The sequence below is a fragment of the Peromyscus maniculatus genome, chromosome 10 (genome assembly GCF_049852395.1).
Source record: "Peromyscus maniculatus bairdii isolate BWxNUB_F1_BW_parent chromosome 10, HU_Pman_BW_mat_3.1, whole genome shotgun sequence".
NCBI lineage: Eukaryota > Metazoa > Chordata > Mammalia > Rodentia > Cricetidae > Peromyscus > Peromyscus maniculatus.
This window is the reverse complement of record NC_134861.1, coordinates 70,439,977-70,466,423: the sequence shown is the minus strand read 5'-3', so window position 1 is coordinate 70,466,423 and position 26,447 is coordinate 70,439,977. Positions and strand designations below refer to the sequence as shown.

The 26,447-nt window shown below is 50.3% G+C and overlaps 2 protein-coding genes across 6 annotated transcripts in view; one reads left to right on the top strand and one right to left on the bottom strand.

The window, feature by feature from the left end:
* Nucleotides 1–18,804, bottom strand: part of Pdgfra (platelet derived growth factor receptor alpha) — a 46,721-nt gene extending 27,917 nt beyond the window's left edge. The window contains exons 1-5 of one of the 5 annotated variants that reach the window (XM_042257525.2): nt 18,782–18,804; nt 8,443–8,503; nt 6,839–7,156; nt 2,491–2,751; nt 1,455–1,585 (exon numbers count right to left, since the gene is read on the bottom strand). In XM_042257525.2, coding sequence (XP_042113459.1) covers nt 1,455–1,585; nt 2,491–2,751; nt 6,839–7,156; nt 8,443–8,491 — 759 coding nt within the window. In that variant the 5' untranslated portion in view covers nt 8,492–8,503; nt 18,782–18,804. Of the gene's footprint in view, nt 1–1,454; nt 1,586–2,490; nt 2,752–6,838; nt 7,157–8,442; nt 8,504–14,179; nt 14,529–15,057; nt 15,193–16,745; nt 16,864–17,964; nt 18,141–18,781 lie in introns of those variants that run through there. The other 4 variants (XM_006979720.4, XM_015998368.3, XM_015998369.3 and 1 more) reach the window with 4 other exon arrangements.
* LOC143267629 (uncharacterized) lies at nt 17,013–17,826 on the top strand. Its single transcript, XM_076546452.1, has 2 exons — nt 17,013–17,346; nt 17,552–17,826. Exons 1-2 carry the CDS (start codon nt 17,028–17,030, stop codon nt 17,692–17,694), a joined length of 462 nt encoding a protein of 153 aa, XP_076402567.1. The 5' UTR covers nt 17,013–17,027; the 3' UTR covers nt 17,695–17,826.
* Nucleotides 18,805–26,447: the final 7,643 nt, after the last annotated feature.

The window sequence follows — 26,447 nt, the reverse complement described above, 5'->3', positions numbered from 1 at the left end:
GGGATACAGAGTGAGTTCCAAGAAATGCTCCAAAGCTACACAGAAAAACCCTGTCTTGAAAAAACCAAAAAAAAAAAATTGTCTGCCTCTTGTAAGTGAAAAGAATTTTTTTTTTTTGTAAGTGAAAAGAATTTTTGTTTTAAGGATTTAAAGTGATCTAGAATGAAGAAAAAAGTGTCAAATCATTTATCGTGCCAGGAGTGTATGAACATACTAGACGGTGAGTGTTCCTCAATGCACGTAGTTGATAACGCCTAACTTAAGAACATCCAACTTGGCTGGACAGGACGGCTCAGTGGGCGAGGGCCCTTATCCTGCAAGCCTGAAAACCTGACTTCAAGCCCTGGAACCCATTTGAAGATGGAATGAGAGAACTGACTCCAAAAAACCAGAGTCCTCTGACCTCCACACCCATGCAGTAACAAGGCCGCCACCTCATACATGCTCCAATAATGAATAAAAATGTAAAAGGACAGTCGGGAGGCAGGGAGAGCCAGCCAAAGCTTGGGAGATTTGAAATGGCCAGCAGAGGGCAAAGTTGTCCAATGACAGTAAGTCCAGGGGACAGAAACGTACAACTCAAGAGTAGGGAGAAAAGAAAATACTTCTGTGGTATGTGTAACTGACACATGGGTTTGTTCCCTGTATATAATTGTATGTGTATACTTTGTTCCCTATGAGGCTTCCATCCACTTTTTTTTTTTTTTTTTTTTTTTTTTTTTTTTTTGGTTTTTCAAGACAGGGTTTCTCTGTGTAACTTTGGTGCCTGTCCTGGATCTCACTCTGTAGACCAGGCTGGCCTCGAACTCACAGAGATCCTCCTGGCTCTGCCTCCCGAATGCTGGGATTAAAAGCGTGCGCCACCATCACCCGGCCCCCATCCACATTATTAAACACCGTTTCTGCATTAGATTTCCATACTCTTCGTGCACCTCTCTGATAGTCTCACTTCAGCCATCAGAATGAATGAGACTTTATAGAGAGTTCCAGTTAGACAGAAGGAATACGTTTTGGTGTGCTGCCACACAACTTGATGACTACAGACCATAAGGACCTAAATGCCTAGTGACACGATCAGATGACTCAAAACCCCAAGGCATGTGAGTCAAGAGAACGAAGATGCATGACGACCTCTACCATGGGCAAATATTTACAAGCCAGGCACTTCCTGCTTGTCTAACGTTTTCAGTGTCGTGTGATAGCCACAGAACTCTCCTGCTTGTTTCCGATGTCTCCAGGGGAGTCTTCGTGCATTGTGAACACTCTGGCCCCTTTACATCATCTCAAACTCTCCCCGACTGAGAAAAAGCAAAGGCCTTGGAGTCGTGTGCCCATTGTCTGGATGGAAAGCTGAAGCCTGGGGTGTGCCCCTGGGTGAGAAACACCACTGGCATGTGAGCATTTCAAGTCCTGTGGTGCTGGCTCTGTGCGCTCCATACCCGGGGGGCACCTACCACTTCTCCAGGGTAGGTCCACTGAAGGTCAACCACCTCATTGTTAAAGACAGCACAGGTCACCACGATCGTTTCCCCTGATTTATACACAGTTTGACGCGCTTCCATCTCCAGATTCAGGTCTGACGTGGCTGTAACGAGAGGACAAAGGAAATACAGTGCAGTTAGGATCTGAGTAAACGTGGAGCTGAGTCAGGTTCATGTAAAATGATGAAGAATCGTGTGCAAACTAATGTGATCAAGACAAAAGCTGGAAAGTCCAAGAAGCCTTGCCGTTTGGTGCTATCCAACTTGGGACGTAGTTATAACAGAGAAATACAAAATATTAACAATAAGAAGAATGAATCTCTTTGAACCAGAACATCATGTGCCTGGGCATTTGGGTTAGCTATGGTTGTATTCTTTCAGGCCACCTTAAGGCTCTGGGCTCCCAGCTGCCACGTCTCTTCTCCACTCCTCAGTTATTCTTAGCGCCTCCCCAAAGCCCAGCACAAAATAATTTTGTAACAAGAGGCAAGTGACATGTTCTTGCTTCTGCCCCATGTCCACGTAAAGTCCTCCCTAAAAATCTTCCACTCCAGCCGCCAGCGTGTGATATAGACTTTGCCAGTCTGACTAACCCCTCACATCAAAGGGAGGAAGTTCAGCCTCTTTAACTACAGCCTTCCTTCAAAACTGAAATCACTTCGTTCTTAAGTTACGGCAATGAATCTAGGTCTCCAACCCCCTGGGGTGTATGTTTGTTTCTTAAGGCTGTGTAGTCAAGAATGTGAATCAATAGTAAGAGGCTTATGCTAGAAAGGATTCCTTGTGGGATTTTTCATGGAGCATGCAATCTTACACGTATAAGCAAGTTCAGCCTGTGGTGGTTTTTAAGCCTGTGTTATTACAGCCACAGAGGTCAAGCACATTGTATAATGAAAAAAGAATCTTGAATTCCTAGACCAGAACCAGGTCTCCACTGCCAGTGCCTACAATCAAATTAAAAAGCCTTTAATTGTTCGCCCGTGGCTCTCCTTGAAAGAGGTGGAAGTACCTTTCAAAGCATAAACGTTAAATTCGCCGGTCTTGAACGTCCTTCCTTTGACGGTGGCCTCACAGATGTATGGCCCCACACTGAAGGTCCCGTTGAAGCCCTGCCTGCTGTCGTAAGAGGCCAGCACCAGCCTCCCATTACTGTGCAAGGTCACTTGAGTCTCCGGGTCTGTGGTGCGACAAGGTATGATGGCGGAATCGTCTTCTTCCACGATGACTAAAGAATCTGTCATCCCTAGAGGCACAAAGGCCATGTCTGGGTCTGTGATTTTAAGGAGAGAAAGAAGAATCTATTAGGGTTTCATTTCATTTTTACACACATATACAGAAAAGGTATCCCAAATGATATTATCATCATCGTTGTTGTTATTGTTATTATTATTTTTTATTGTGTTGGTGTGCTAAAGAAACAACTCAGAGGCTCACACATGCTACACAAGTGCTCTGCACTGAATTACACCCCCAGCCTGGCATTATTCTTGCTAGGTTTGAAATTATTATTATTATTATTATTATTATTATTATTATTATTATTTCTAGGTGTGAATGCTACCTCTGCACATATATCCAAGAGTCATACCGCCAACATCAGTTATTGTGACAAGCAGAAAGTAACTTTAAAATCAGGCAGCAACAACTAAATAACAACAATGATAATTAGAAATACCATCCAGGAAGCCAAATCAAAATTCTGAAGATTAAGACACCAATTATAATCCTTGTTTCTTCCATTTATTTATATGTGTATCTAGTATTGTGTATTCTTGTTGTGGCTGGTTTTGTTTGATGTAAGGTCTTGCTGTGTTTCCCAGTCTGGACTGGAACATGGTAAATGATGCAGGGTGCCCTTACTGACCATGCACTCACGATCGGTCCTCCTGGATCAACTCTTTTAGTGATAGATTATAGGTGTCTACTTCCAGCCGTAACTCTTCTCTTATGAACTACTCTCAGAAACCCCTACTGCCAGTCGGGCGGTGGTGGCGCACGCCTTTAATCCCAGCACTCAGGAGGCAGAGGCAGGTGGATCTCTGTGAGTTCGAGGCCAGCCTGGTCTCCAAAGCGGGTTCCAGGAAAGGTGCAAAGCTACACAGAGAAACCCTGTCTCGAAGAAAAACAACAACAACAACAACAAAAAAAAGAACTCCCTACTGCCAAGCTGGGTGGTGGTGGCACATGCCTTTAATCCCAGCACTCAGGAGGCAAAGCCAGGCAGATCTCTGTGAGGTCAGACTGGTCTACAGAGGGAGTTCCAGGACAGGCTCCAAAGCTATACAGAAAAACCCTGTCTCAAAAAAAAAAAAAAAAAGAAAAGAAAAGAAAAAAGAACCCTCTATAGCTGGTATCATTGACAAGTAGCACAGACATCTGTCAAAAATAATCTCTCAATAAGTTTAAAAAAAAAAAAAAAAAGCCCAGGCTGTGGTGTGTGGGTGGAATTCAGGGAGCGGGGGCAGAGTATGCCCTTAGAGATCCAAAGACTGGCTTCATCCCAGCATGGATAATTCCAGAACCTGAAACCCTTCTTTGCAAAGAGTTAAGCTGCTGTGGTGAAAAGTACTAAGTGTCTGCAGCACCAGCTGCAGAAATAGCCCAGCTTTATAACCGCCCAGGAGAAGGTCCCACAGGACAACGGTTACACTGGGCCACTTGGGTGGTGTTTGTACTGGAGGTGGGAACTGGGGGGGAAAATCCGGACTAGTTTAGGCAGACTGAAACCTCAGAATCCACTTTTAACAAGCCCACAGTCCATTATGTTCACGAGATGGAGAAAACCCTCCAGGACTAAAAACAAAACAAAACAAAATAAAACAAAAACAAAAATAAAAACTGAAGGAACCTATGTGTTCTTTATTATTTATTAACATTATTATTAGTTTCATCAACATCATTAAATAACATCATTAAATAACAACGGCATTAAAGTAATATTCTAAATATATATCTTCTCTTTTCACAACAAATTGTTTTTGCTGTTAGAAAAAACATTTCAGGGCTGGAAAGATGACTTAGCAGGAAAAATGCTTGCCAAGCAAACCCTAGGACCTGAGTTCAGATCCCCAGCACCCATGAAGATGCAGTAAAAGCGGGGTGGGTCCGGCAACAGGCCTATAATTCCAAAGCTCTTCCCATTCCCCAACAATGTACTGAGATTGCCACTGTTTCAATTTGTGTTCAGAGTTCCAAACGCTTGAATCCTGTCAACAAAGTTCAAACAAAAGCCACACCTTAATTTCAAGTTCAGGTAGACAGACTAATGTCCTTAATGCTTCAGCTGGGCTTTCCTTCCCAATACTAATCTTCCCTATGAGCAAATACTACATATATGTCGTAAAGGTAACGCCAGGGTCCTTCTCTGTACAGATGTCCACGGAGACAACACCACATAGACGTACTGACAGTTACAGGTTGGCAAAGGCTCATAGCAAAGGTAAGGTGGCTGGTAGACCAAATGCATCTCAAGCTGTCAGCTAAGCCTGGATTCTGGAGAAAGCACATCCCTCCAACCACAGCAGCTTCGCTCTCTACAGCCTAGCCTGGTGGTCCTCATACCCTAAGGTCACATTCCCCAACAATGCTTCCTACCAACGACTGAGGGGAACTGAGGCCCATGGCAAGGAGGCCCACTCGCCAGCACTGTAGCACCTAGCCACCTGATAGAGTCACGCAGGACCATGCAGGACTCCCCCACCCCTCTCCTAGGCCTTGACCCTCCTAAAAACCCTTGCATATCTTCTGTCTCGGTGCCTGCTTTGAGAAGCGGACACGAGATCATATCAGCAGCATGGAAATTCCCCTAAATGTTAGTGACAAAGGCAAAAAGAATTCCTCCCAGTTCATCTAAAGTAAATACATGTTTGTATTAAATCTGAAACTGAGTGGCTGTTTGGAAACTACCCGACTGAACTCCTGTCTGTTGAGTCGGCCTCCTGCGCCAGCCATGGTGCCTGACACATTTGTAAGCGCTTTTTTCACAATGACCGACCCACATAGAATGACTACATTAGATTTTTTGGCACCGTACCAGTAAAAGACATGCCATAGTAAAGACTATTTCCAAAATGAATAGAACTCTGACAAGTTGACAATAAATTCTTCTCTCTGGGTGAGATCTACAGCCTTCCACGTGCTAGGAAAACACTCTGGCACTGAGTTGTATCCCCAACCACAAATCTCTCTCTTTTAAAAGCATTTGTGTGTGTGTGTGTGTGTGTGTGTGTGTGTGTGTGTGTGTGTGTGTGTGTGTTTGTAGGTGTTTTGGCTAGGTGTATGCAGGTGCATCACATATGTGCAGTGCTGGTGGAGGCCAGCAGAGGGCGCTAACCTCCTGGAAGGGGCGTAACAGATTGATGCGGCCGTATGAATGCCAGGAACTAAACCCGGGTCCACCACAGGAGTAGTGAGTGCTGCCAACACCTGAGCCATCTCTCCAAGCTTCCCAGGAATTTTTCTTGATTTGAAAGTGCAAATGATCTTTATTTAATTTTCTGTATCTGGCTGGTCATAATGTGGGTACTCTCAGCTACCTGAGAGGTTGAGGCAGGAGGATCACTTGAGTCTGGCAGTTTGAGGATATCCTGGGCAACACAGCAAAAACTCATCTCAAAAGCAACGATAAAAAAGCTAAGTATGGTAACTCATGCCCATAATTCTGAGACTCAGGAAGTGAGGCGAGAGGATGATAAATTCAGGACCAGTCTGGACTACATAGGAGACCCTATCTTTAAAAAATAAAAATAAAAATAAAAAAGGCAAGCTAAACATGGTAGCCCATGCCTTTAATCCTAGCACTCAGCAGGCTGAAGCCAAGGGTTGCTATGAGTTGGAGGCTAGCCTGGACTACATAGCAAGTTCTAAGACGGCCAGAACTATACATCAAGGGTCTCAAAAGCCAAAGACAGACAGACAGACAGACAGACATGGAGCTAAGGAGATGGCTCAGTGAGAGCATTTGCTGTCCAAGTATGAGGACCTGAGTTCAAGTCCCCAACGCTCATGTAAAAATCTACACCCTCAGCTCTGTGGAAGGCGGAGACAGGAGGATAGCTGGGGTTCCCCGGCTGCCAACCTAACTCCAGCCTCGGTCGAAGAGAGAATAAGGTACAGTGAGAGAGCAAGACGCTAGTGTCCACCTCTGCCTTATGGACAACGAGAGAGAAAGAGGGAGAGGAAGGGGGAGAGAAGAGGAGGAGGGAGGGAGGGAGGGAGGGAGGGAGGGAGGGAGGGAAGAAAAAACTGTTTTCCATCTTCCAATTGCTCTGCAATAAACATTTATGAATTTTACATGTTTTATGAAGCCTCACACAGCGACTCCGAGACAGGACAGGAAGCAGCATGGTCCAACTCACCTGGCACATAGATGTAAATGTGCCTGCCTTCGATCTCACTCTCGTCGGTCTGAGTGTGGTTGTAATAGCAAGTGTACCATCCGGTGTGGGCCGCGGAGGCATTGACCACTTCCAGCACGGTCACAAAGAGGCCACTGTTGTTCTCCTCGTTTCTGATTTCCACGCTGGGGTCCTCTTCTTCAGACATGGGGTGCCGCCAGCTCACTTCACTCTCCCCAAAGCATCTCAGAGAAAACGAAGAATTCAGCTGCACAACCTTCTCATTCTCGTTCGGAAGGATAGAGGGCAATAAGAGCTGGCAGAGGATGAGGCTCGGCCCTGTAAAGAAGAAGCAGGCATTGAATGGGGTGAGCCAGAAAGGATGGCTTCGCCAGAGCTCTGAGAGAGGCCACAGAGGCGGCTTACATGAACAGCGACCATTTCCGAGTGAAACTCCTCCGTCGCTCTGGATGCCCATGAAAGGCCCCCCATTATGACAGCCCCTGCATCTGCCGAGAGTAGCAAGTGTTCCAACGGCCTCAACAGCCCCCCCCAACCCCCCAGACTCACCCCTCCAAACACTCAAATGGATAAAGGATGTCTGATTCCAATTCCATATTTCACACTTTTATGTGTGACCATAAAATATCCCAGCGCGGTCTGGGCTCAGGCACATATGGGTTCGTTATCGTGCATATGCCCTGCAGAAGTGTTCCTTGGTTTAAAAAAAAAAAAAAAGTGGGCAGAAGATGTGAGAAGAGGAGATAGAGGAAACAGAGCACAGAGAGAGAAGATCTGGACTCCCTCAAGAATCACACGTCTTTCCTCACTGCCGTCTGACGGCACGACATCGCTCCTTAATGATTTCCAAAAGCCAAAGCAGGAAGGCCTGGGTTTAAATTCACATCTAAGAAATAAAACCCGGGGGGAGGGGCTTGAAATGCATCTCCAAGCTTCACGTTCCAGCTTAGCTTCCTTTGTCTATAGAGTGAAAGGAGACACACTATGACTTAATTATTAATCAATGGTCTCTGGTTTCCCTTGGTGCCTAACTTTAGAGTAATATCCCAACACGTAAACATGTGGATGAAATCTAACACGTACCAGGCACCACTCTACCACTGGGCATCTCCCTAGCTTTTTTTTTTTTTTTTTTTTTTAAGAAAAGATCTCACTATGTAGCCCTGGCTGGCCCTGAATTTATTATCTTCCTGCTCCAGCCTCCCAAGTAGCTGGGACAACAGGCCTGAGCCACCAAGCCTGGTGAAAGATTGCCTGAATTGTTACTCTATTTGAACATGCTCAAATTGATCCGCTCATTCTTTGCTACAAGCCCATCCCAGGGAGAGCAAGAGAGTGGTAGGCCAGTATAGAAAACATTTCAATGCCAAAATTATTCACAACCCTCAGACCACTGACAGGAAGCACTTGTTTCAAAACGGAGTTAGTGCCCGTCATTCAGCAAAGGGCACGCAAGTTCCTGGTCACCCTAGAGAAGCGTTGGTTTCTCCTCACCCCCTTTAGGTCTATGGGCAGATGAAGAGACCCACAGAACACAAGAAGTAAGCATCAAGTTTCCCGGGATGCTGAGTTAAGAGGACAGGGATGTATGGGAGGCTACGTACCCGTGAGGAGACAGCTGAGGGCCAGGAAGGCCTGGTGGGAGGTCCCCATGGCTCCTGAGAACTGCAAAAAGAAAAACAACATACGGCATGAGCCAAACCTTTAAAGGAAAGCCACCATTAAGCCGGGTTCTCCTGCAATGGGAAGCCTTAACGGTACCGTTCAGTAGAGACATGTCCCAGCGTAAGGTTAACAGATTATATGATAACACAGCTAAGAAGAGAGTATCAAAGAGCCTGGCAGGGCCTCAAAGCCATGCCAGGGTCTGTGGACACTGTCTCCAAAAAAGAGAAAGAAGAAATAAATGTTAGGGGCTTTCTCAGCATCTAAGCAGGCAAGTCTCTGCCTCACCCCGGCTGTCACCAGCCTCATGTCATGGTTCATGGGGAATTTGAATCTCCCAACATTCAAAAAAGTTCCCTGGGCTGGAACAAATAATTTGACGATAAAATGGGTTTCAATGTAGACTAACCAACACAGCTTAGAGGTGGCCCCTATAACCCAGAAGCATGCTAGGACCTGGGTTCCCAGTCTGTGTTCTTGTGGAACGTGGACACACAGCCAGGCTACTAGAAGCTTGGAAAGACCAGGACAGGCACATGAACGAAGGAACAGCTAAAGAGAAAGGAAGAGAGGCCCGGCATGGGTGAGGTACAATTTTAATTCCATCCCTGGGAAGGGATGAAGAGCGCAAGGGATGAAGAGCATCACTCGTTGTCAAGGTAAGAACACAGCATCCTGTGCCGACCAAGTTCTGGGGAACAGAAAAACTCCTTCCTAGAAGCTCTCGACAGAGGGGGACTTCCATCTGTACCCTCACAGTTTCTTGCTGTGAGGCCCAAAACTTTGGCAAATGATCCAAAAACACACAGCCAGGAATAGATCCAGGAGTGAGTGAATGTGTACGTATATGCGCGCATATCTCTGTTCATGCGTGTGCCTGTGTGTACAGGTGCGTGTGGAAGCCAGAGGCTGACATCGAACATCTTTCTCAATTGCTTTACACTTTTTTTTTGAGGAAAGGTCTCTGGCTGAACCTGGAGCTCACCAATTTTGGTAGACTAGCAGACCAGCAATTCCTAAGGATCTGGGAATGGTCAGCCTTTGGGTGCCCACTCTTTCCTAGTACAGCCTGCCCCTGACCCTCTCCTCTGCACACCACAATTAGAAAACCTAATTGCAGGGCTGTGAACCAAAGGCCTTTTCGAAAGATGCCGGCTGGCTTAATGGCCTCTGAGGATCTTGGCAGGTGCTGGGGGACGTAGGGTTTCCAAACTGCTGTGGTGACAGCCCCAGGGGGCCCCAGAGCCAGGCTGGTCGCCTGATTTACCACAATTAGCAGTAAGGGCCTGTGTGTTTGTACACACAAATATCAACCTCCCACTGATAATCCACTTGGCCAGCTTCAAAGCGAGTCCCAGCGCCAGCTTGCTGGCCGGGTGTTTTTTTTTTTTTTTTTATATATCACATTCCCATCCTGTAGTTCTCCAGTGAGGTTCACCAGCCATGGATCTTCCCAGCCCCACTAAGCTCAAGAGAAGCCCACTGAGAGAGCAAGCTCTGAGAACATTCTGCCCCAGCCAGACTCCAGAAAATTTCCTTCTGTGTGTCCAGATACGGTGCACAGGCTGCCAGGGACGTTGATTTACCGGCACACAAAGTGGGCAGTGCAAACAGGGCCTCTGAGAGGGTGATAATGATGCGAACAGTGAACATCCACATGTGTTTGCTGGAGATTTCAAACTTCCGTCTCCGATAACAGCCGTTCCCTGGCTAGGAAAGCTGGGGGTGTTTACGAAATTGCATGCTATGACTCTTCTGCAACCCAGACACTCTAGCCATGAATGACTGTGGCACGTCTGCCCCCACAGTGAGAAACAGAGACCAATGTGGGAGAAAGAGACTCCCCATGCCCGCTGCCTGTACTGAAGATCTTAGGAAGGGAGTCTTGGTTACACTGGTCCTTTCCCAACCGGCAAATGCCAATCCTTCACAGCTCCCAGACTGGAACTCCCGAGGGTCAGACACACGGATATAAGTGACTGCAGTTACGAAATCTGAAGCTTGTAGCACTGTAAGTCAGTGCGATGGGGGTTGACACTTGCAGGAAAGAATAACAGATTTCTGGGGGTGGGGGTTGGGTTTTGTTTTGCTCGTGTTTTGTTGTTGTTGTTTGTTTGATTGATTGATTGATTGTTGTTGTTGTTTTTGTTTTTGAGACAGAGTTTCTCTGTGTAGCTCTGGCTGTCTTGAAACTCACACTGTAGATCAGGCTGGCCTCAAACTCAGAGATCCACCTGTCGCTGCCTCCCAAGTGATGGTATTAAAGGCATGAGCCACTACTGCCCGGCTGGAATAACAGATTTCTTTAAAAAATAATGATAATAATGGGACAGGTGAGATGGTCCAGTGAGTAAAGACGCTTGCTCTCAAGCCTGATGGTCTGAGTTAGACAAGACCCACATGGTGAAAAGAGAGAGAACAAACTCCCCCAAATTGTCCTCTGGCCTCCACATGTGCACCGCAGCACACAAATAACAAACACACAAATGGACTTCTAAATCAAATGACTTATTAGTCGGGCATAGTGATATAGAGAACGAAGATCCAGAGTTCAAGGCTAGCCTAGGCTATACGAGACTTTATCACAATAAATAACTAGATGAGTACTGTTTCCTTCTCCCATGTCATTCCATGTCGGACTTCAATCCCCTGCCTCCATGTCCACAGCTCAAAACATGTCACAGTTGGGGAAACAAAACGAAGTATGATTATCGCAACCATGCTGTCTCAGGCAGGTGCCCTGGTTCAACTCCAACCTGTTAAACTCATCCCTTCTCAGAAGACGCAATGCACCTCTTAGCAGACTAGATTCTAATCCCAACTCTATCCCTCGGAACTCCAGTCTTATCTCCAAGGTGAAGCCAACCATCACTGGCTTGCCTGTTGCCTCCCTGCGCCCTAAAGACCAACACACATAGTTTCACTTAAGATGCTTGGATGCACACTTTGACTCTCTGCAGATGCCTAAGATGTTGTTATATGATGCCAGCCATGTCCTTGGACCCCTCCTTACGGGAGGCCCCACAATTGTATCTTCTGCCCAGCGAGGAAGCGGGGGTGACCCTTTAGCTGGTATCACTGTGACAGGTTCTGCAACCTTAACTAATACATTACAGTCCTAAAACACAGAAGCAAATTGATGGCAGCCACTGTCTCGGCCCACCCCCTTTCCATCCCTCCCTTTTCTCTCCTCTCTCCCTCTCCAGTTCTCCCAGATACACGATGTAGCTCAGGCTGACCTTGAACTCAAGATCCTGCTGCTGCTGCCGGCCACCATCACACTCAGTCATCCCACTGCAAACAAAAGCAGAAACTGCCGAAGGTGAATCTCTTCCCAGAGACCACAGGATATGTTGGAAAGTAAACAGGATGCAAGTGACTCCAAAGCATCTCTTCCAGAGAGCTGCCATTGGCCTGAGGCGGGAGCCAGCTGCCCCGACACCAAGGGCGCAATGCTTGCATTCCACGGCCCGACCACTGGACACCGAAATGCACCCCACCCTGTCCCGATTAAAGACAACAGGAGACTCTCAGCCCCAAAGCCACCAAGAACCTTCGAGACTCAGATTTCTGAGGTGTGGTCAAGTTCGGCTCTCCTCGGTTAATTCTAACTATGAAAATAACACATCTTGTTGTTTTTCCTCTCTCTTCACTCGGTCTCATAACTTCAGCTCAGGCAGCCTAAGTATGGGTCTGCAACGATGGCAATTTCTGTGTTTTCCAGCCCAAAGTGTATTTCCCAGGACCTGCACCCCGCCAGGCCTAGGGTGTGTTTGACCTGCCAGATCACACTGGTAGATGTTCCAACGAGGGGCAGGGGCTGGGACGCTTTTATATGCAAGCATTTTAAGGGACAGTCTGAGTTCATAAACCTTTCTGGGTCTCCCTGCACGAGATATGTAACTATGAGAGAATAAAGAAACACTTTCTCCAGACCGTCAACGAATGACTAGAACAACTCATCATTGACTTGAAGTCACCAAGCCCACATACCAGGTTTACAGAAGGTTAAAAACCTGGCTACCTTCCTTACAGGTCTGCTCCACAAACACTGTCCATTATAGAAGTGCAAAAGATAAACTATTAGCCTGGCAGTGGTGGCGCACGCCTTTAATCCCAGCACTAGGGAGGCAGAGGCAGATGGATCTCTGAATTGGTTTATAGAGCAAGTTCCAGGACAGCCAGTGCTACACAGAGAAACCCTATCTCAAAAAAATCAAACCAAACAAACAAATATTAACAATTAAGGCATGGTGTTGCTCAGTGGTACAGTGCTCATCTAGCATTTGAAGGAACTGAATTTTATCTCCAGACCCCTAACACACACACACACACACACACACACACACACACACACACACACACAAATTAAGTTGGAAACTACACAAATGTCTGAAAAATAATATCTGTTCTTCTGGTGATTGTTACAGATTCACAGGAAAGAAAAACGAGTCAAATCATCTTCATGCTCCTCAAGAGCAAAAAGGGGGCTGGCAGGATGGCTTGGTGGTTAAATTCACTGACTCATCTCTGGGTTCAATTCCCAGCACTCACAGGGCAGCTCAGACCCAGGAACCTGACACCCTCTTCTGGCCTCAAAAGGCATGCACATATACATAGGAGAAACACCCAAACAACGAAAATAAAATTTTGAAGCGAGGGGGGAAAAAAGAAAAGAAAAGAAAAGCCACTTCCCTACTGTCAATTTGGAGTTTGCCAAGCCCGCTCAGAGGTATATGCAATTCTTCAGAATGGACAGCAGATGGCAGTCTTGGTTCAAGAACCAGAATCCTGGAGTTCACTTAGCTGTAGGCGCCATTGAAACCAATTCGGACCTAAAGTCCCAACTTTTACAATCTCTTAGGTTGCACTTTTAAGTTTCGTGATGACTTGCAGTTAAACTCCCAGGCGTGGAAACAGAAATAACAAAACTGCCGTCTAAAAATGCCTAAATTTCCTTGGGCACCCCAGGAGAATTCCATGAGGGACGAACATAACCGCCAGCATCACCATCAGCATTATTATTATCACCATTGCCCAGGGAGGGACCAGGAGGCAGCCGTGGCCTGGGAGCCTGGAAGACAGCGCTGCTGACCAGGCCGCAAAGACTTAGCAGAACTGGCCACTTGGGTTTAGGGGAAACAACAATCTTTGCCTTCCCACCCCTCCAGACATGAAGGCCACCAAGAGGAGAGGAGGCCACGACGCCTTTCCCTGGCACCTCATTGTCACTGCTCATAACCCACCCCGCGGGGTCCCCGAAGCTTGGAAACAACTATTCCCATCCCTCAGTAACTCAGGGTCATAAAACAAACAGCCCAACAGGCCTGGGAGCTTGCCCCAGACTGGAGGCACAAGCAGGGGACTGTCCTCCAAAAACAGTACTGGGTCCAGAATCTACCACACCCCTCCAACTCACCCTCTGCTAAATGATGACGCCCCCAACTCTCCAGCCCAAACCCGGACCCTCAGCCCACCTTCGTCCACCCAACGCCTCTGCGCCCACGCAGTGCCTGCAGGGAGACTCGAGAACACGACCCAGCTAAACCCAAACTCTGGTGCACCAGGCTCCCAGCTCAAAACCTCGGGGACCGCGGCTCCGACCACCCAAGGCTGGTGGGACAGGGGTCGCTCTGCGGGAGCCACTAGAGGGCGCGGGAGCCCTGCTGATCTTACCCGCTAGCTCCGCCGCCACGGCCGCCGCCTACGGCTCAGGATCCCGGTCCCCAACAGCGCAGCGCTCGGCGCGCCTAGTTCTCCCGGTGGTTCCGCGCTGGCAGGCTCCAGATCGACACCCGCATGCACACACACGCACGCACACACACACGCGCGCGCGCACACACACACACCGAACACCCTGGCTCCCTTTGCCTCCCTCAAGCTCCCCTCCACAAGATCGCCACCAGATACGAGGCGACGCAGATCTGCCCCGGGTTCCAAGCCCCTGGTCCGCCGTTAGCTCAGGGCTCCCGAGGCCGCCGCGCCCCAAGGCTCTGCACTCAGCGTTTGCATTGTTTTCAACTGCGACCTGGGAGGACGCTGGGCAGGGAGGAGGGAGAGGAGCCCCAGGTTTAGGGTTACAGGCGAGCAACAGCGCCTCCTATAGGCCAGAGTCAGCGTCGCCCGCAGCCGCCTGCACCGAAGGCTGGACCAAGCCCTCTGTTGAATTTGGTCTCGAGTGCCCACCTTGTCGCTTTGTTGCCCTGTCCCTGGGCACCCCCCGCTCCCCCTTCGTGCCTCTAGCTTCTCTTCCTCCCGGGAGGGAGAGAATTAAAGTAGAAAGCCGGGGAGAGGACTCCCCAAGTCCGAGGCTTTCTTCTATCCCCCTCGTACCATCTAATTTCCCAACTCGTATTCGTGGTTCGCCCTTCAGTTTAAAACAAAAGAAAAAGGCACGGAACCACTACAGCAAAAAGACATGCACCGGTAGGGCCGGGGGTCAGAATGCGGTCCGGAAAAGCTGCTTGCCCGAGCCCCTCCACCTCTCCTCCCCAAGACCGATGCCTCCGGCCAGCCCAGCCTTCATTCGGGGCCCGACTGTCGCCAAGCCTCACCTTTGAGTCACCTATCCAGCTTTCCAGCCCTCCGTCCGGAATTGCCACTTTCCCGTCAGCTACCTTTAGCCCGCACGCAACTCACTGAAGGCTAGAGGGGGGTCCCACCCTTCGAGATCCGCAGGCAGAAAGCTGGTCACCACGTCCCCAGGTCGCGCGCAAGCCTAGGTCCGGTCCCCAGGAGGCAGAAATCCCGCCCGCCCCGGCGCCTGACGCGTTTGCAGCTGGAAGCCCAGCCCGAAGCCCCTCCCCCTGCATCCCTCCCCAGCCCGCGCCTGGGGAAGAAAAGTTGAAGCCCCTGAGCCCAGAACTGGGGAAGCGGGTTCTGAGTCCAATCCCTGCGGGTCTCCAGACTAGAGCAAAGGCAGGGGACGGTGACTGGAGCTAGTGGTGGAGCTGGGCTCTCTCGGGCGAGCTAAGTCCAGCTGTACTAGAAGAGTCAATCCAAAAAACAGGACCTTTGCAAGAGTCCCGAAGCGGGGACTGACCACGGCGACAAATTGGTGTGGCACAGGCAGGCGCGCGCGCGCGCGCACACACACACGCACACACACACACACACACACACACACACACACACACTCCTGTTGGGGAATCGAAGGAGTCCTGATCAAGAGGAGTGTGGAGAGGAAGAGGCTGAGAGGGAGGAGGAGAAGGGAAGCCCGGGTCCGGGAAACCCAGACCACAGAGAGGTTATGTAAAAGTGACCGCCAGTGCCGACGGCACTCCGAGGAGCGTCCCCCCCGCCTCGCGCCTCTTTCTGCAACTTTGGGTGCTAGGACTGGTGATGTGCAACCGAGGACCGTAGTGCGGGTTGACCCCAGAGGCCTCCTCCCGCCCCAGAAGGCTGCCTAAGTCTGATCCGAAGCCATCCAGGAGAAGCAAGTCAATCCAAAACATTGAGCAATTCCGCCACGAAGCCAAAAAGCCGTTTCCCACACCGCCCAGCCTTGGGGCTTTTCTGGGTAGCTCTGTCCGACGCTGGGCAGCCCGGACATAATAAGGGCCACCCACGCCCCCTCCCCAGTTACACACACACACACACACACACACACACACACACACACACACACACACACACACACACACCCTCGGGGGTGGACCTAGTGACAATCTTCCAGGCACTTTCCTTACATCCTGAGGTCTCAGCAGGGCTGGGAGCTCTTAGCACGGGTCCTGCACATCGAGGCAAGACCGACCCATAGTAGACAAACAGGCTAGCACTTCCTCTCTGGCCAAGGCCGGTCGCCAAGTCACTGGCAAACTCCTGCACACCTGGCCGCGAAGCTCTCTGGCTTGGTCCTGCTGCAGCCTGGGGCCGAGCCATACGGCCTGGCTCTGTCGACTGGCCCACACCCTTTCCAAACAGAAAGAATCGCCGACCACACCGACGAGGTTTCAAAGCCAAGCGGACGTCGCCCGCTTTCCCCGGCACTGCCGGAGTTTGGAGGGGGGGGGTAATCTCACGTGTGTAAACTGATTTCCACCAACGGTGGAGGAACCAGGGCTGCTCGGAGACCGCTCCTAATCCTTGCAGGACAGTGAGTGCTGAAAGCAAAGAGACTCCAGAGAGGTTACGCCCCGGCGGCCAGCATGGTGCACGCATCACCCCAGGGCCGGGAGGCACCCAGGCTCCGGTACCCGCAGGCAGGAGGCGAGGGTGGTTGGCCTCTCGCCTTTCTGCTTACCTGCACCCACGTCTGTCCTTTCGGGGTTGTCCCCAACTTCTTCACCAGAAGGTCAGCTCCTAGCCGGAGATCTCGCCTCACGGCTGCCTGCGGCCAGGACTAAGAAACAGTCAGGGCCCCCCCTCCAGCCCCGCAGAAACGACTCCACCGAAGATGCAGGCCAGCAGAGTGGGGGGTGGGGACTACAGAGCACAATGAGGGCCCCTTGGAGTGCTGTTCGAAATTCCTCAAATCCCAGTTGCTGGAATGCGAGGCCAGGACGACTTCTTCACTCGGGGCCAAATGTGTTTGTCATTATTCCAGATCGTTCGTCCGCGCCGCCGCCGCCGCCGCCGCCAGCGTCGCCAGGGTGAGAGGCGCGCGATCCGAGCGCACTGCAGATCCCGCCCCGTGGCTTCTAGCACCCAAGTGACTCGACCCGAACGCTCCGGAGCCCTGGGAGCCGTCACCCTTCGCCCGGCCCGCGAGCCCCTCCGCCGGTCCTGCGGCCGCCGCCGCCGCCGCCGCGCTCCAGTCTGGCCGCAGCTCTCTCCAGCAGCAGCGCCGTCCAGTAATTACGAGGGCTCGGCTGGCGCCGTTGTGTACCCGGCCAGCATCCGAGGTCCGTCTGCCTCCAGCCGAGCCCTTCACACCTCCCTTTTTCCTGGTCCTTTCCCGCGCCCCACTCGGCGCCCCTCGCTCCCACACCTCTCCTCGGCGGTCCCCCCCAAAACCCCAGCTCCGCGCCACACCACCCTCTACAGCGCAGTCCCGCCAAACCGCGGGCGACGAATGAAAATACTCATTAAAAACCTGTCCTCTTCCAGGACCCACTGCCAAGAGGCCAAACACCGCTGCTTCCACCCCCGATGTTACTTGGTGCTCATCCCAGGATGTACGAAGGCCACCCCCACCCTGGAGAAAAAAACCTCAAAAATGTAAGCCTAGCAAATTCTTTGGGAAGCTATAGGATTGTTAGAAAACATTGCTTTTAAAAATAGGTCTGGAGGGAAAAAAAATTTTTGCAGTCCTTGAACTAACTCTATAGTTACCCCAATCCCAGGGAAGTTTATTCAGAATAAATTACTTTCTGGACGCACAACTGGAATTCAGCTGTGTTGGTTTTTTTTTTTTTTCCTTCCTTGTTGCTCAAAATTTTAAAGTTATTTCGCTCCTTCCAGCCCCAAAATATGATCAGGGACTTCCTTTAGAAACAAAAGTCACTTTCCCTCTCCCTTACCTTCTCCTCCTATGTCAATTCGCAAGGAAAATCCTATCCACCGAGGGAAAAGTCAAGCCCCCGGCCTCCAATGCTCCCCTGCAGCTCGTCTGTTTGTTTCTCTCCCTCAAGCTCCAACAGTAATGGGCTCAAAACCCGCATTTTGTAATTGATTCAATGTTATAGTCCATCCTCCTAAAACTAATCATTTGCTCAAAGTAAATATCTGTCAGGAAATGAAGTCCCCCCCCCCTTGGCCTCTTCAAAATAAAAGTTTCCCTCCGACTCCTTGCCCAGGCTCCAGATCTCTCCTTTGCTTCTTGCTCTTATGCAATCAGGGGGTCCAGTCCCAACCCCCAGACTTCAACAACAACTGGGGGGGCGGGGAGAAGCAAACCAGATGGGGTGGGGGTGGATGCAGGGGGAGGTGTTGACGTTCTGCCGGGAAAGAGGTTTCTTGAAACTACAAACAGCCATCGTTTCCAAAAAGAGTTGGCTTCCCAATTTGGGGGGATATTTCCCTGTGCATCTATTGTTTTGTGTTCTCCTCGAACAGAAAATACACGAAAAAAAATTGCTGCTAGTGTCCAAAACGAATATAAATCTAGAATGCAAAATCTCCCTTCTGTAAGTAGTCCGGGCCCAGCTAGAAATATGGCCCTGGGGAGAAATCTTAACGCGGCTGCGTCGTTTTGAACTGGGGGTCTTAAGGGAAAGTGCCGTGTAGTTACTAATCCTTTAATGGGATTAGGAAACGGGGGGCGTCTAATACGAAGATGATGGGGTTTTGAAAGACTGGAGTGAGAGATGGTGTGCAAATAGCGGTTGCTCAGCCTACCTTAGGATTGTTCTCCGGAAGAACGACCTTTGTCCCCTTGGAGCCACTTATCTGGACCTGCCTTTGTTTTCGGGGTTATCTGGTCCTCGCTTCTATCTTCATACGAAAAAGCTCGGGCTAGGCGTGACTACCACAGGACTGCCCGCTGCATCTCGAGGGCAGACGTATTTAGACCCTCCTAAATCCCATCCTATCCGAGTGGGTAGTATCCCACATAGCCTACGAAAGCTTTCGGGATGTTGAGCCACAAACCCGGGAACCCTAGATACCCAGCGAGGGACAGCTGGGACCGAGCGATCCTGCCGGCGAGGCAAAGGGGGCGCTGACACTCCAGAAACCAGACCTGGGAGAAGCGGGGCTTCCCAGAGAGGGTGGGGGAAGGGAAGGCCTTCGACTTGCGCTCCAATTTTTAATTCTCTTGGTGGGGGAGACGAGAGCAGTCCTTTATCTCCCCTCCCATTCTCCCCCATCTCACACATCAACATAAAAATGGACGAGGTGGTCAGGTGGGCAACAAAACCGTCCAACAACCTTCACCAGGAGAGTGGACTTGGGGCTGAAGGGAGTCGCTGGGAAGGTCTCCCCGAAATGCTGAGTGCCGTGCCTAGGTGAGACAGGAGTGTGGGGGTGCGGGGCTCAGGAAGAGAATGCCTGGGGCTGGGCTGGGAGCCCCAGTTCCCCTCCGCCCTTCTGCGCGCCTGCCTCTGGTGTATCTTCAGCTCGGGTGACTGCCCCGCTCGCTATTACTTCCACATGTTCCTTCAGGAAATCATTGAAGGCGAAATGTATGAACAGCCCCTTGTTCGGAATGCTAGCAGGATACCGTAATGTTTGTAGATAATGAACAGGATGCTAAGGAGCCCTGCACACACACACACACACACACACACACACACACACACACACACACACACGGAGAGAGACGGGGGGGGCAATGGGGGGTGGCAAATCGGGGGTTTCAGCTGTTGTGAAAGTCAGGTCCAGATCTGGGTTTTTGTAGCAGGTACCCAACGGGAGTAAAAGTTGAGGCTTGAGATCCTGCAGGAGAGGGCCTGCTTTGCCGCGGACACCCTGCCAGCTCTGTCCCCCCACCAGGGTCTCTCTCAAGCAGGGCCCCTGCCTTCTCCGCCCACAAATGGTTAACTTCACAGTTCATGTCAGAGCCGTTTTAAAGGAGTCCGAAAAGCGGGCCGGCTGGGGTATCCTGGGGCACTAACTCCTCAGGCGCTTAAAGCAGAGAAATGGATGAGTATGGGGCACCCAGTTGCTCTTCTGGTAGTAATTACCTGCCTAATTTAAATGATGCCTTTGTTATGATCATTAACAAACATTTGCTAAAGCTTTCCATGTGTGACATTCCCTAAGGTTTAAAGGCCTGGAGAGCCGACTCCCGGGATAGCGCCCCAGTAGGGGGTGGCGCAGGCAAGCAAATGGTTGGGCGAAGATCTCGCTGAGTCGGGACCCAGCGAAGCATCTGCCTCCCCTGCGAAAGGAAAATAAACTCAATGGTCTGGAGCAACCTCGGGGGCAGGAGGCCTGCGAGCTGCAGCGGTCGGTTTCTTAAACCCGGTCCTGCCCCCGCCCTCCCACTGCTCATAGGCGGGTTTGAATCGCATTTTCCGCCCTCTACTCTCCAGAGCTGTAGGAGAGGTCCGGTCTGTGCCCGTCACTCAGCCCAGGGTGTCAGGGGGAGGGGGCGAGCCCAGCTCCTAGCCAAGTTGTTCTAAAAATCCTTTCAGATTGCTCCCTCGACGCCTCAGGTCATGGGTGGTCTCGGAGCCAAATAGGGCCTAGCCAAGATATTTTCTCCCCATTCCTGAACCTCTGGCCCTGGTGTCGTGAGGGGACCGGGTCACTCGGTGACGCTAATGGAATGGCTTTCCGCTTGGGATACTGTACCAAGAACCCAACTTGAGCTCAGATTGTGGTTGTCAACTCCTGGGGTCCTTTTCTCTGGAGTTGAGAGTGAGGTTTTTCCAGCAGCTGAGACCCGGGGAGGCCCAGCTCGCGCGAGGCCAGGGACTTTGGGGAACCGGATGGGAAGGGTATCATCAGTTCCCTCACCTTGCTCTTATACACCATGGCCTGCGGGCGACCAGAAATAGCGTACAGGGGTATCAAAGGCTGCTGGCTGCTATAGATGATTTAACTTTCCAGAGAGGGCCAGTGAACTTTTTGACAATCACATCAAAACGGTCACTGACAGGAAAACAAAAATCTACCTTGCATCCCAGACTCAGAACGCCCGGCTCCAAGCCTGGCGTCCTTCCTTAGTCACCCGCGTCTCTCCGAGGCTCCTTTTGGGCCTTTTCCCACTGCTCGGCTGCTTTGCACACCAGCACTACCTTCCTTGGAGAATTCGGGTCTTTCTGCGGAAGACCCGTTACAGCCATCAAAGCCGTCACCTGTGAAAATTCACCTTTAGACAAACTTGTTCATTTCTTTCAAATCAAGTTGACCCGCGGGGCAAGATGCAGGGTCTGGTTTCTTGTTTGAAAAGAAATGGGGCATTTGGTCTATAGCAAAGGAAAAAGCCTTTGACTGCCCCTTTAACTCCTGACTGCATCGAGAGGAGGTTCCTCCCAGGGCTGGCGAGCCTGGAGCAGGCTGAAGACGCGGCAGCCAGATGTCGGAGTCCCTGCGGGGAGACCGAGCAGGGCTCCACCCCAACCCTGGAGCGGGTTTAAGAGTCGCCCGCTCTTAAAAGAAGAGGAAAAGGGATTCTGAAGAATCCAAAGGGCTGGTGTAACTAGTTACCCTCTCTCCAAGACTTGTCGCCCACCTCCTCAGCCGCGGTGGCTGGCTTGCTCCAACTGTGCATGCAGGGCCTCCCCGGATCTCCAGGGAGCAGCGGAAAGCAGTTCCCTGGGTCCGTGGCCCGGGGCACTCTCTCTGGGGCTCCTAATACAAGGGCAGATGAATGACCCTAATTGAGGACAAGAGCACAGCCCAGCGGAAGCGGGCTTTACACCTCTCTGCTCTCTGGACAGCTATGGCTGGACAGGACCGCGGGGAATCTGGCCTTCCAATCCCCTCTTCTTCTTCAGGATAACCCCCCAGAGTCCTTCTGGGGGTCCCTTAGTCCTACTGCCCTCTCCTTCTCCTCAGGCCTTCGGTTTTCAGTTAACTTTTAATTTGAAAGGCCATGTGAGAGGTGGGGGAGGGAAGGCGATTGGGAGGTCTGCTCTTTATTAGGGGCCTCCGCCATCCAGCTTTCCAGCACACAGCTGCCTGGGAGGAGGGCTGGCTCCGCTTAGGTCAGCCGCCTCTGAAGAGGGCGCCTTGTCCCCGGCCAGCCCCAGGAGTGTAGCAAGAGTCCTGTGAGGTGTTCTGTCGTTTGCGTTTGTTTGAGTTTTGGGTTGACAAAGCCTGGGAAGTGAAGAACCAGTGAGCTGAATCTTGGCTCACCCATTGAATGGGATAGCGCTGCGCAACCCACGGGATGGATGGGGAGAAAGAAAAAAAAAGACATCCAGAAGAAGTAAATGCAAATGTATGTGCTTTAACTCCGTACAATGGAGTCTTCCCAAGCCAGAAGATGCCCCCAGCTCTGTGCCAAGTAGGAAAGTTCTAGCCCTGCCTTCCTAGGGTTAATGGAACTGAACAGTAGAGGCCCCGCTAGAGGTAGAGTCCAAAACCCCATGCTCAGCAGCTGAACGCCAAATGGATGATGGGGCAGGGCTTCTCCGTGGAAAGGGACCTAGTCAAGAAGGAATAGCAATCCACACACAGACAGAGGAATCTCAAGAGGGCTCAGCAGAAGAGGCGTGGAATGGCTGGGAATCACAACCGTCCATCTGGGAATGAATGAGGAGGCCAGGTCTTAGAAGGCTGGACACAGGGGTGTACACCTGCCGTCCAGCACTCTGTAGACTAAAGGAAGATCACAGGCTTGAGGCAAGCCTCTGCTGCAAGCAAGTTTGAGGCCAACTTGTGCTACAGGAGACCATAGGTGGGTAGGTAGATAGATGATAGATAGATAGATAGACAGACAGACAGACAGACAGACAGACAGACAGACAGACAGATAGATAGATAGATAGATATAGATGCTAGATAGATTAGATAGATGGATAGATGGATGGCAGATGGATAGATGACAGATGGATGGATGGATAGATGGATGATAGAAGGAATGTTGGCCTCAGCTGAGCTCAGGGAGGCTGCCTCAGGCCAGCAAAGAGGAAATGCCCCTGGCAGTCAGAAGCCTCGGAAGGAAGGAAGGGAAGTCAAAGCCTTAACTGGGTGGGTGTGAGCTTTGAGAGGAGACACCACCCTGGCTTAGGTCACACCTAGTGCCTTTTACTCAGACAGGGAGGGCTCAGCCAGGAGCAAATTTGGGAAGGCAAATGACGAGGTCACTTTAAAACAGGATAGATTTAAGAAAGCCTAGGAGAAGGAATAACATGACAAGAAAATCTTAGGGTAGAATTTTGGACAATCCCAGAAAAACTCTACTTTTTCCAAGAAGACATTGAGGAAGGACCAGTAATCTTTATCTCCTGAACATTCAGGCCCCAGACCATGGGAGTCATTTGAATATGACTGAAGTCTGGGCTTCCTACCTAGACTTAGTGTAAGTCCTAGCCAGACTCAGCTGTGAGTGACCGGACAGTCTACGAAATATGAATGCTTTAGTGACTACATGACTGGGAAAATGAGATGGTGTCTCCTTCACACCTACTCTTAAATGGACATCCCTGTTCACGTGATTTCAGATCACCTATTGACCTACAGCAGGGTTTAACCAGATCTTTGTCCTAACATTACTGAGTTCTAGCTTTCTGTCTGTCACACCCATCCCCTGGGGAGACAGGCAAGGCTCACTTCTGGGTTCGAAGAATGATGCCTGAGTCCAGGGACAAAGGTTGCATATTTTTCTCTAGTGACCATTCTCTTCCCAGTGATGGTTTCTGTGTTTATATATTCTTCCTATTCCAGTCTCTTTTCCAGTTAGATTTGATCTTGAAGAAAAGTCCAGCCAATCAGATGTGAACATTAGTTGGGGGTGAAATTGGGTGAGTGTCCTTCAAAGTAAAGGACACACTTTTTTGTTGGTTTGAAGAAGAAGAAGAAGAAGAAGAAGAAGAAGAAGAAGAAGAAGAAGAAGAAGAAGAAGAAGAAGAAGAAGCCATGTGACAGAAGCTTTCCAAAGTATGGCCTGTGAGGCCTCCTTGAGAACGGGAACCATCCTCTGTGGCCCTGGTACAATAAATTAGCAAGGTTCCTGGCTCTCAAAGCCCCAAGCCCACCCAGACCTAAAACATGACAGGCACAAATGACATCTTATCATCTTAAGACACTTACTCTGGAGTTTTCTGTTAAAGCCACGCTTGATCCTAACTGATAAAAACAATTACTGTAGGTCCAGATACAACCACACATAGTCACTCAAAAAAACAAGCAGGGGGTGGGGGAGGGGGCTGGAGAGAAGGCTCAGTAGTTAGGAGCCTTCCCGAGCACCCGGGTTCAAATCTCAGCACCCACATGGCAGCTCACCAACTGTCTATAACTCCAAGATCTGACGCCCTCACACAGACACACATGCAGGCAAAACACCAATGCACATAAAGTAAAAATTAATGAATTTTAAAAAGCAAACAAGCAAATTAAAATAACTGGAGATGGAAAAGCTAAAAGCTGAAACCCACGAAACTGCCTGGTGTCTCTACTCAGCCCGCCTGGGCTGGGCTCTGCTCTGTGCCTGGGCCAGGCTCTGCTCCGTGCCTGGGCCAGGCTCTGCTCCGTGCCTGGGCCAGGCTCTGCTCTGTGCCTGGGCTCAGTAAGGCTTCCTGTAGAATTTCACAGCATTGAGCTCATACTTGCTGCCTCTCTGGGTTTGTTTGTTTGTTTGTTTGTTTTTCTCTGTTACTGCTTCTGTTTGGTTTTTGTTTTGTTTTTAAGTGGGGAGAGTTGCTTGTTGGTTTGGTTTTTCTTTTTCCTTTCTTCCTTTTTTTTTTTTTTTTTTTTTTTTTTTTGTTGGAGGAGGGGCTCCATATGTAGCCCGGCTGACCTCTAACTTCTGATTCTCCTGCCTCAGAGGCCTCCCAAGGTCTAAGATCACAGGCATTCACCACTGTGCCTGCACCTTTATCTTTGGAAAGTAGGAGCACAAAAGAAAAGCAGAAGAGATAGCAAAATGCGCATGCCGGGTCTCTCTCCTCCCTTACATAGATTGCAGGAGGGTGGTGGTTGGTTGGTTCCTTAGCCCAAGCAACCCTCTTCAGCCTCCTGAGTAGAGACACTGGGACTGCTGGTGTGCACCAGGATCAAAGTACAGCTTGTTCGGTGTTTATGCCGTGCTGGGTCCTAACCCAGGCCTCCTGCGTGCTAAGGGCTCAGCCACTGAGCCAGACTCTGTCCTACTTCGCATCCATAATCATCATGCTGCTTCCTCTGCACAGTGGCAGCCCTTCCTGACAGCTGCTTCTGCTCTAGAACCTCAAGGCATTCACTGTAAATAAATGGGCGTGGGGGGGGGCCGGAAAGATGGCTCAGCAGATAGTTAAGAACACTGGCTGTCCTTCCAAAGGCTGGGCTTCCAAAAGTTCAGTTCCCAGCACCCACATGGCAGCTCACAACTGCCTGTCACTCCAGTTCCAGAGGACCTGACACCCTCACACAGACATACACGCAGGCAAAATACCAGTGAAGATAAAAAATAAAAATAATCATTTTTTAAAAACCCTTTTATTTTATTTTATTTTATTTTATTTTATTTTATTTTATTTTATTTTACTTTTTCCCTATTTGGTTGCTTGATTGGTTGACCTTTTGGAAAAAGGTCTGGCTACGCCCTTTGGGCTGCCCTGGAACTCTGCTCTGAGCCCCTCCCACGGGGCGAGTTGACTCTCAAGTGTTTTAGAGGTGAATTTGTTCCACATTGTAAGAAAGCACCTCCTCCCCAGCCAACCCTGCCACAAACTGTCCACGGACCTTAGGCCATCTGCCACCAGGCCTCGGAAAGCAAAGCAAAGGCAGAGAAACGTGTGCCACGGGGTCAGGAGAGGGCTCGTGCTTGCTCACAAAGTGCGCCGGGGCGAGGAATGCGCCCTAGCCGTGTGGGTGCATATCTCGGCCTTCGGAATGGCTGCCTCGGAGCCTTTAGGCACCTGCTTTTCTGAGTAATGGTGTCACTTAGGATAAGAATGGGCCTCACCCTTGCCTTTGGCCTGTCCCCAGCAGCATTTACCCCAAGGGACTGCCGGACGGACGTTGACAAATGTTTATTTAACACCTCCCGTGCCCAGAACTGTGCTAGACTCTACGCTGTTATTGTTGTCGTGGACAAAGAATGAGCTGCTGTATGGGGCTGAGCCTTGGCTAGGGGAGACAGACAGAAAACAAACCAGGCCCCCATTAAACCGCAGGTGCGGACAGGGCTCTCTGCTCGCCAGGTGCTTGAGGCCCCGTGAGCAATGAGCCAGCTCCGAGAGTTACAAAATCTTCCTGGAAGGGGATTCTTCCATCTGGTGATATGCAGAGCTCTGAGCAGTCCCCAGCTAGACCCGGCATTTGAGGTGTAGATGAACTCATTGGTGGGGTGTTTAATTCGGGCATGTGCGCGCATGAGCGAGCGCGTACACACACACACACACACACACACACACACACACACACACACACACCTACATTTGCTCCTCTTTTAAGGTCATTCACGGCACGT

Excerpts from the sequence above, each read along its gene's own strand:
- LOC143267629 (XM_076546452.1), top strand. The coding sequence starts at position 17,028 with ATGTGTTTGTCATTATTCCAGATCGTTCGTCCGCGCCGCCGCCGCCGC. Across the intron at positions 17,347-17,551 it reads GTACCCGGCCAGCATCCGAG|GACCCACTGCCAAGAGGCCA; the intron begins GTCCGTCTGCCT and ends GTCCTCTTCCAG.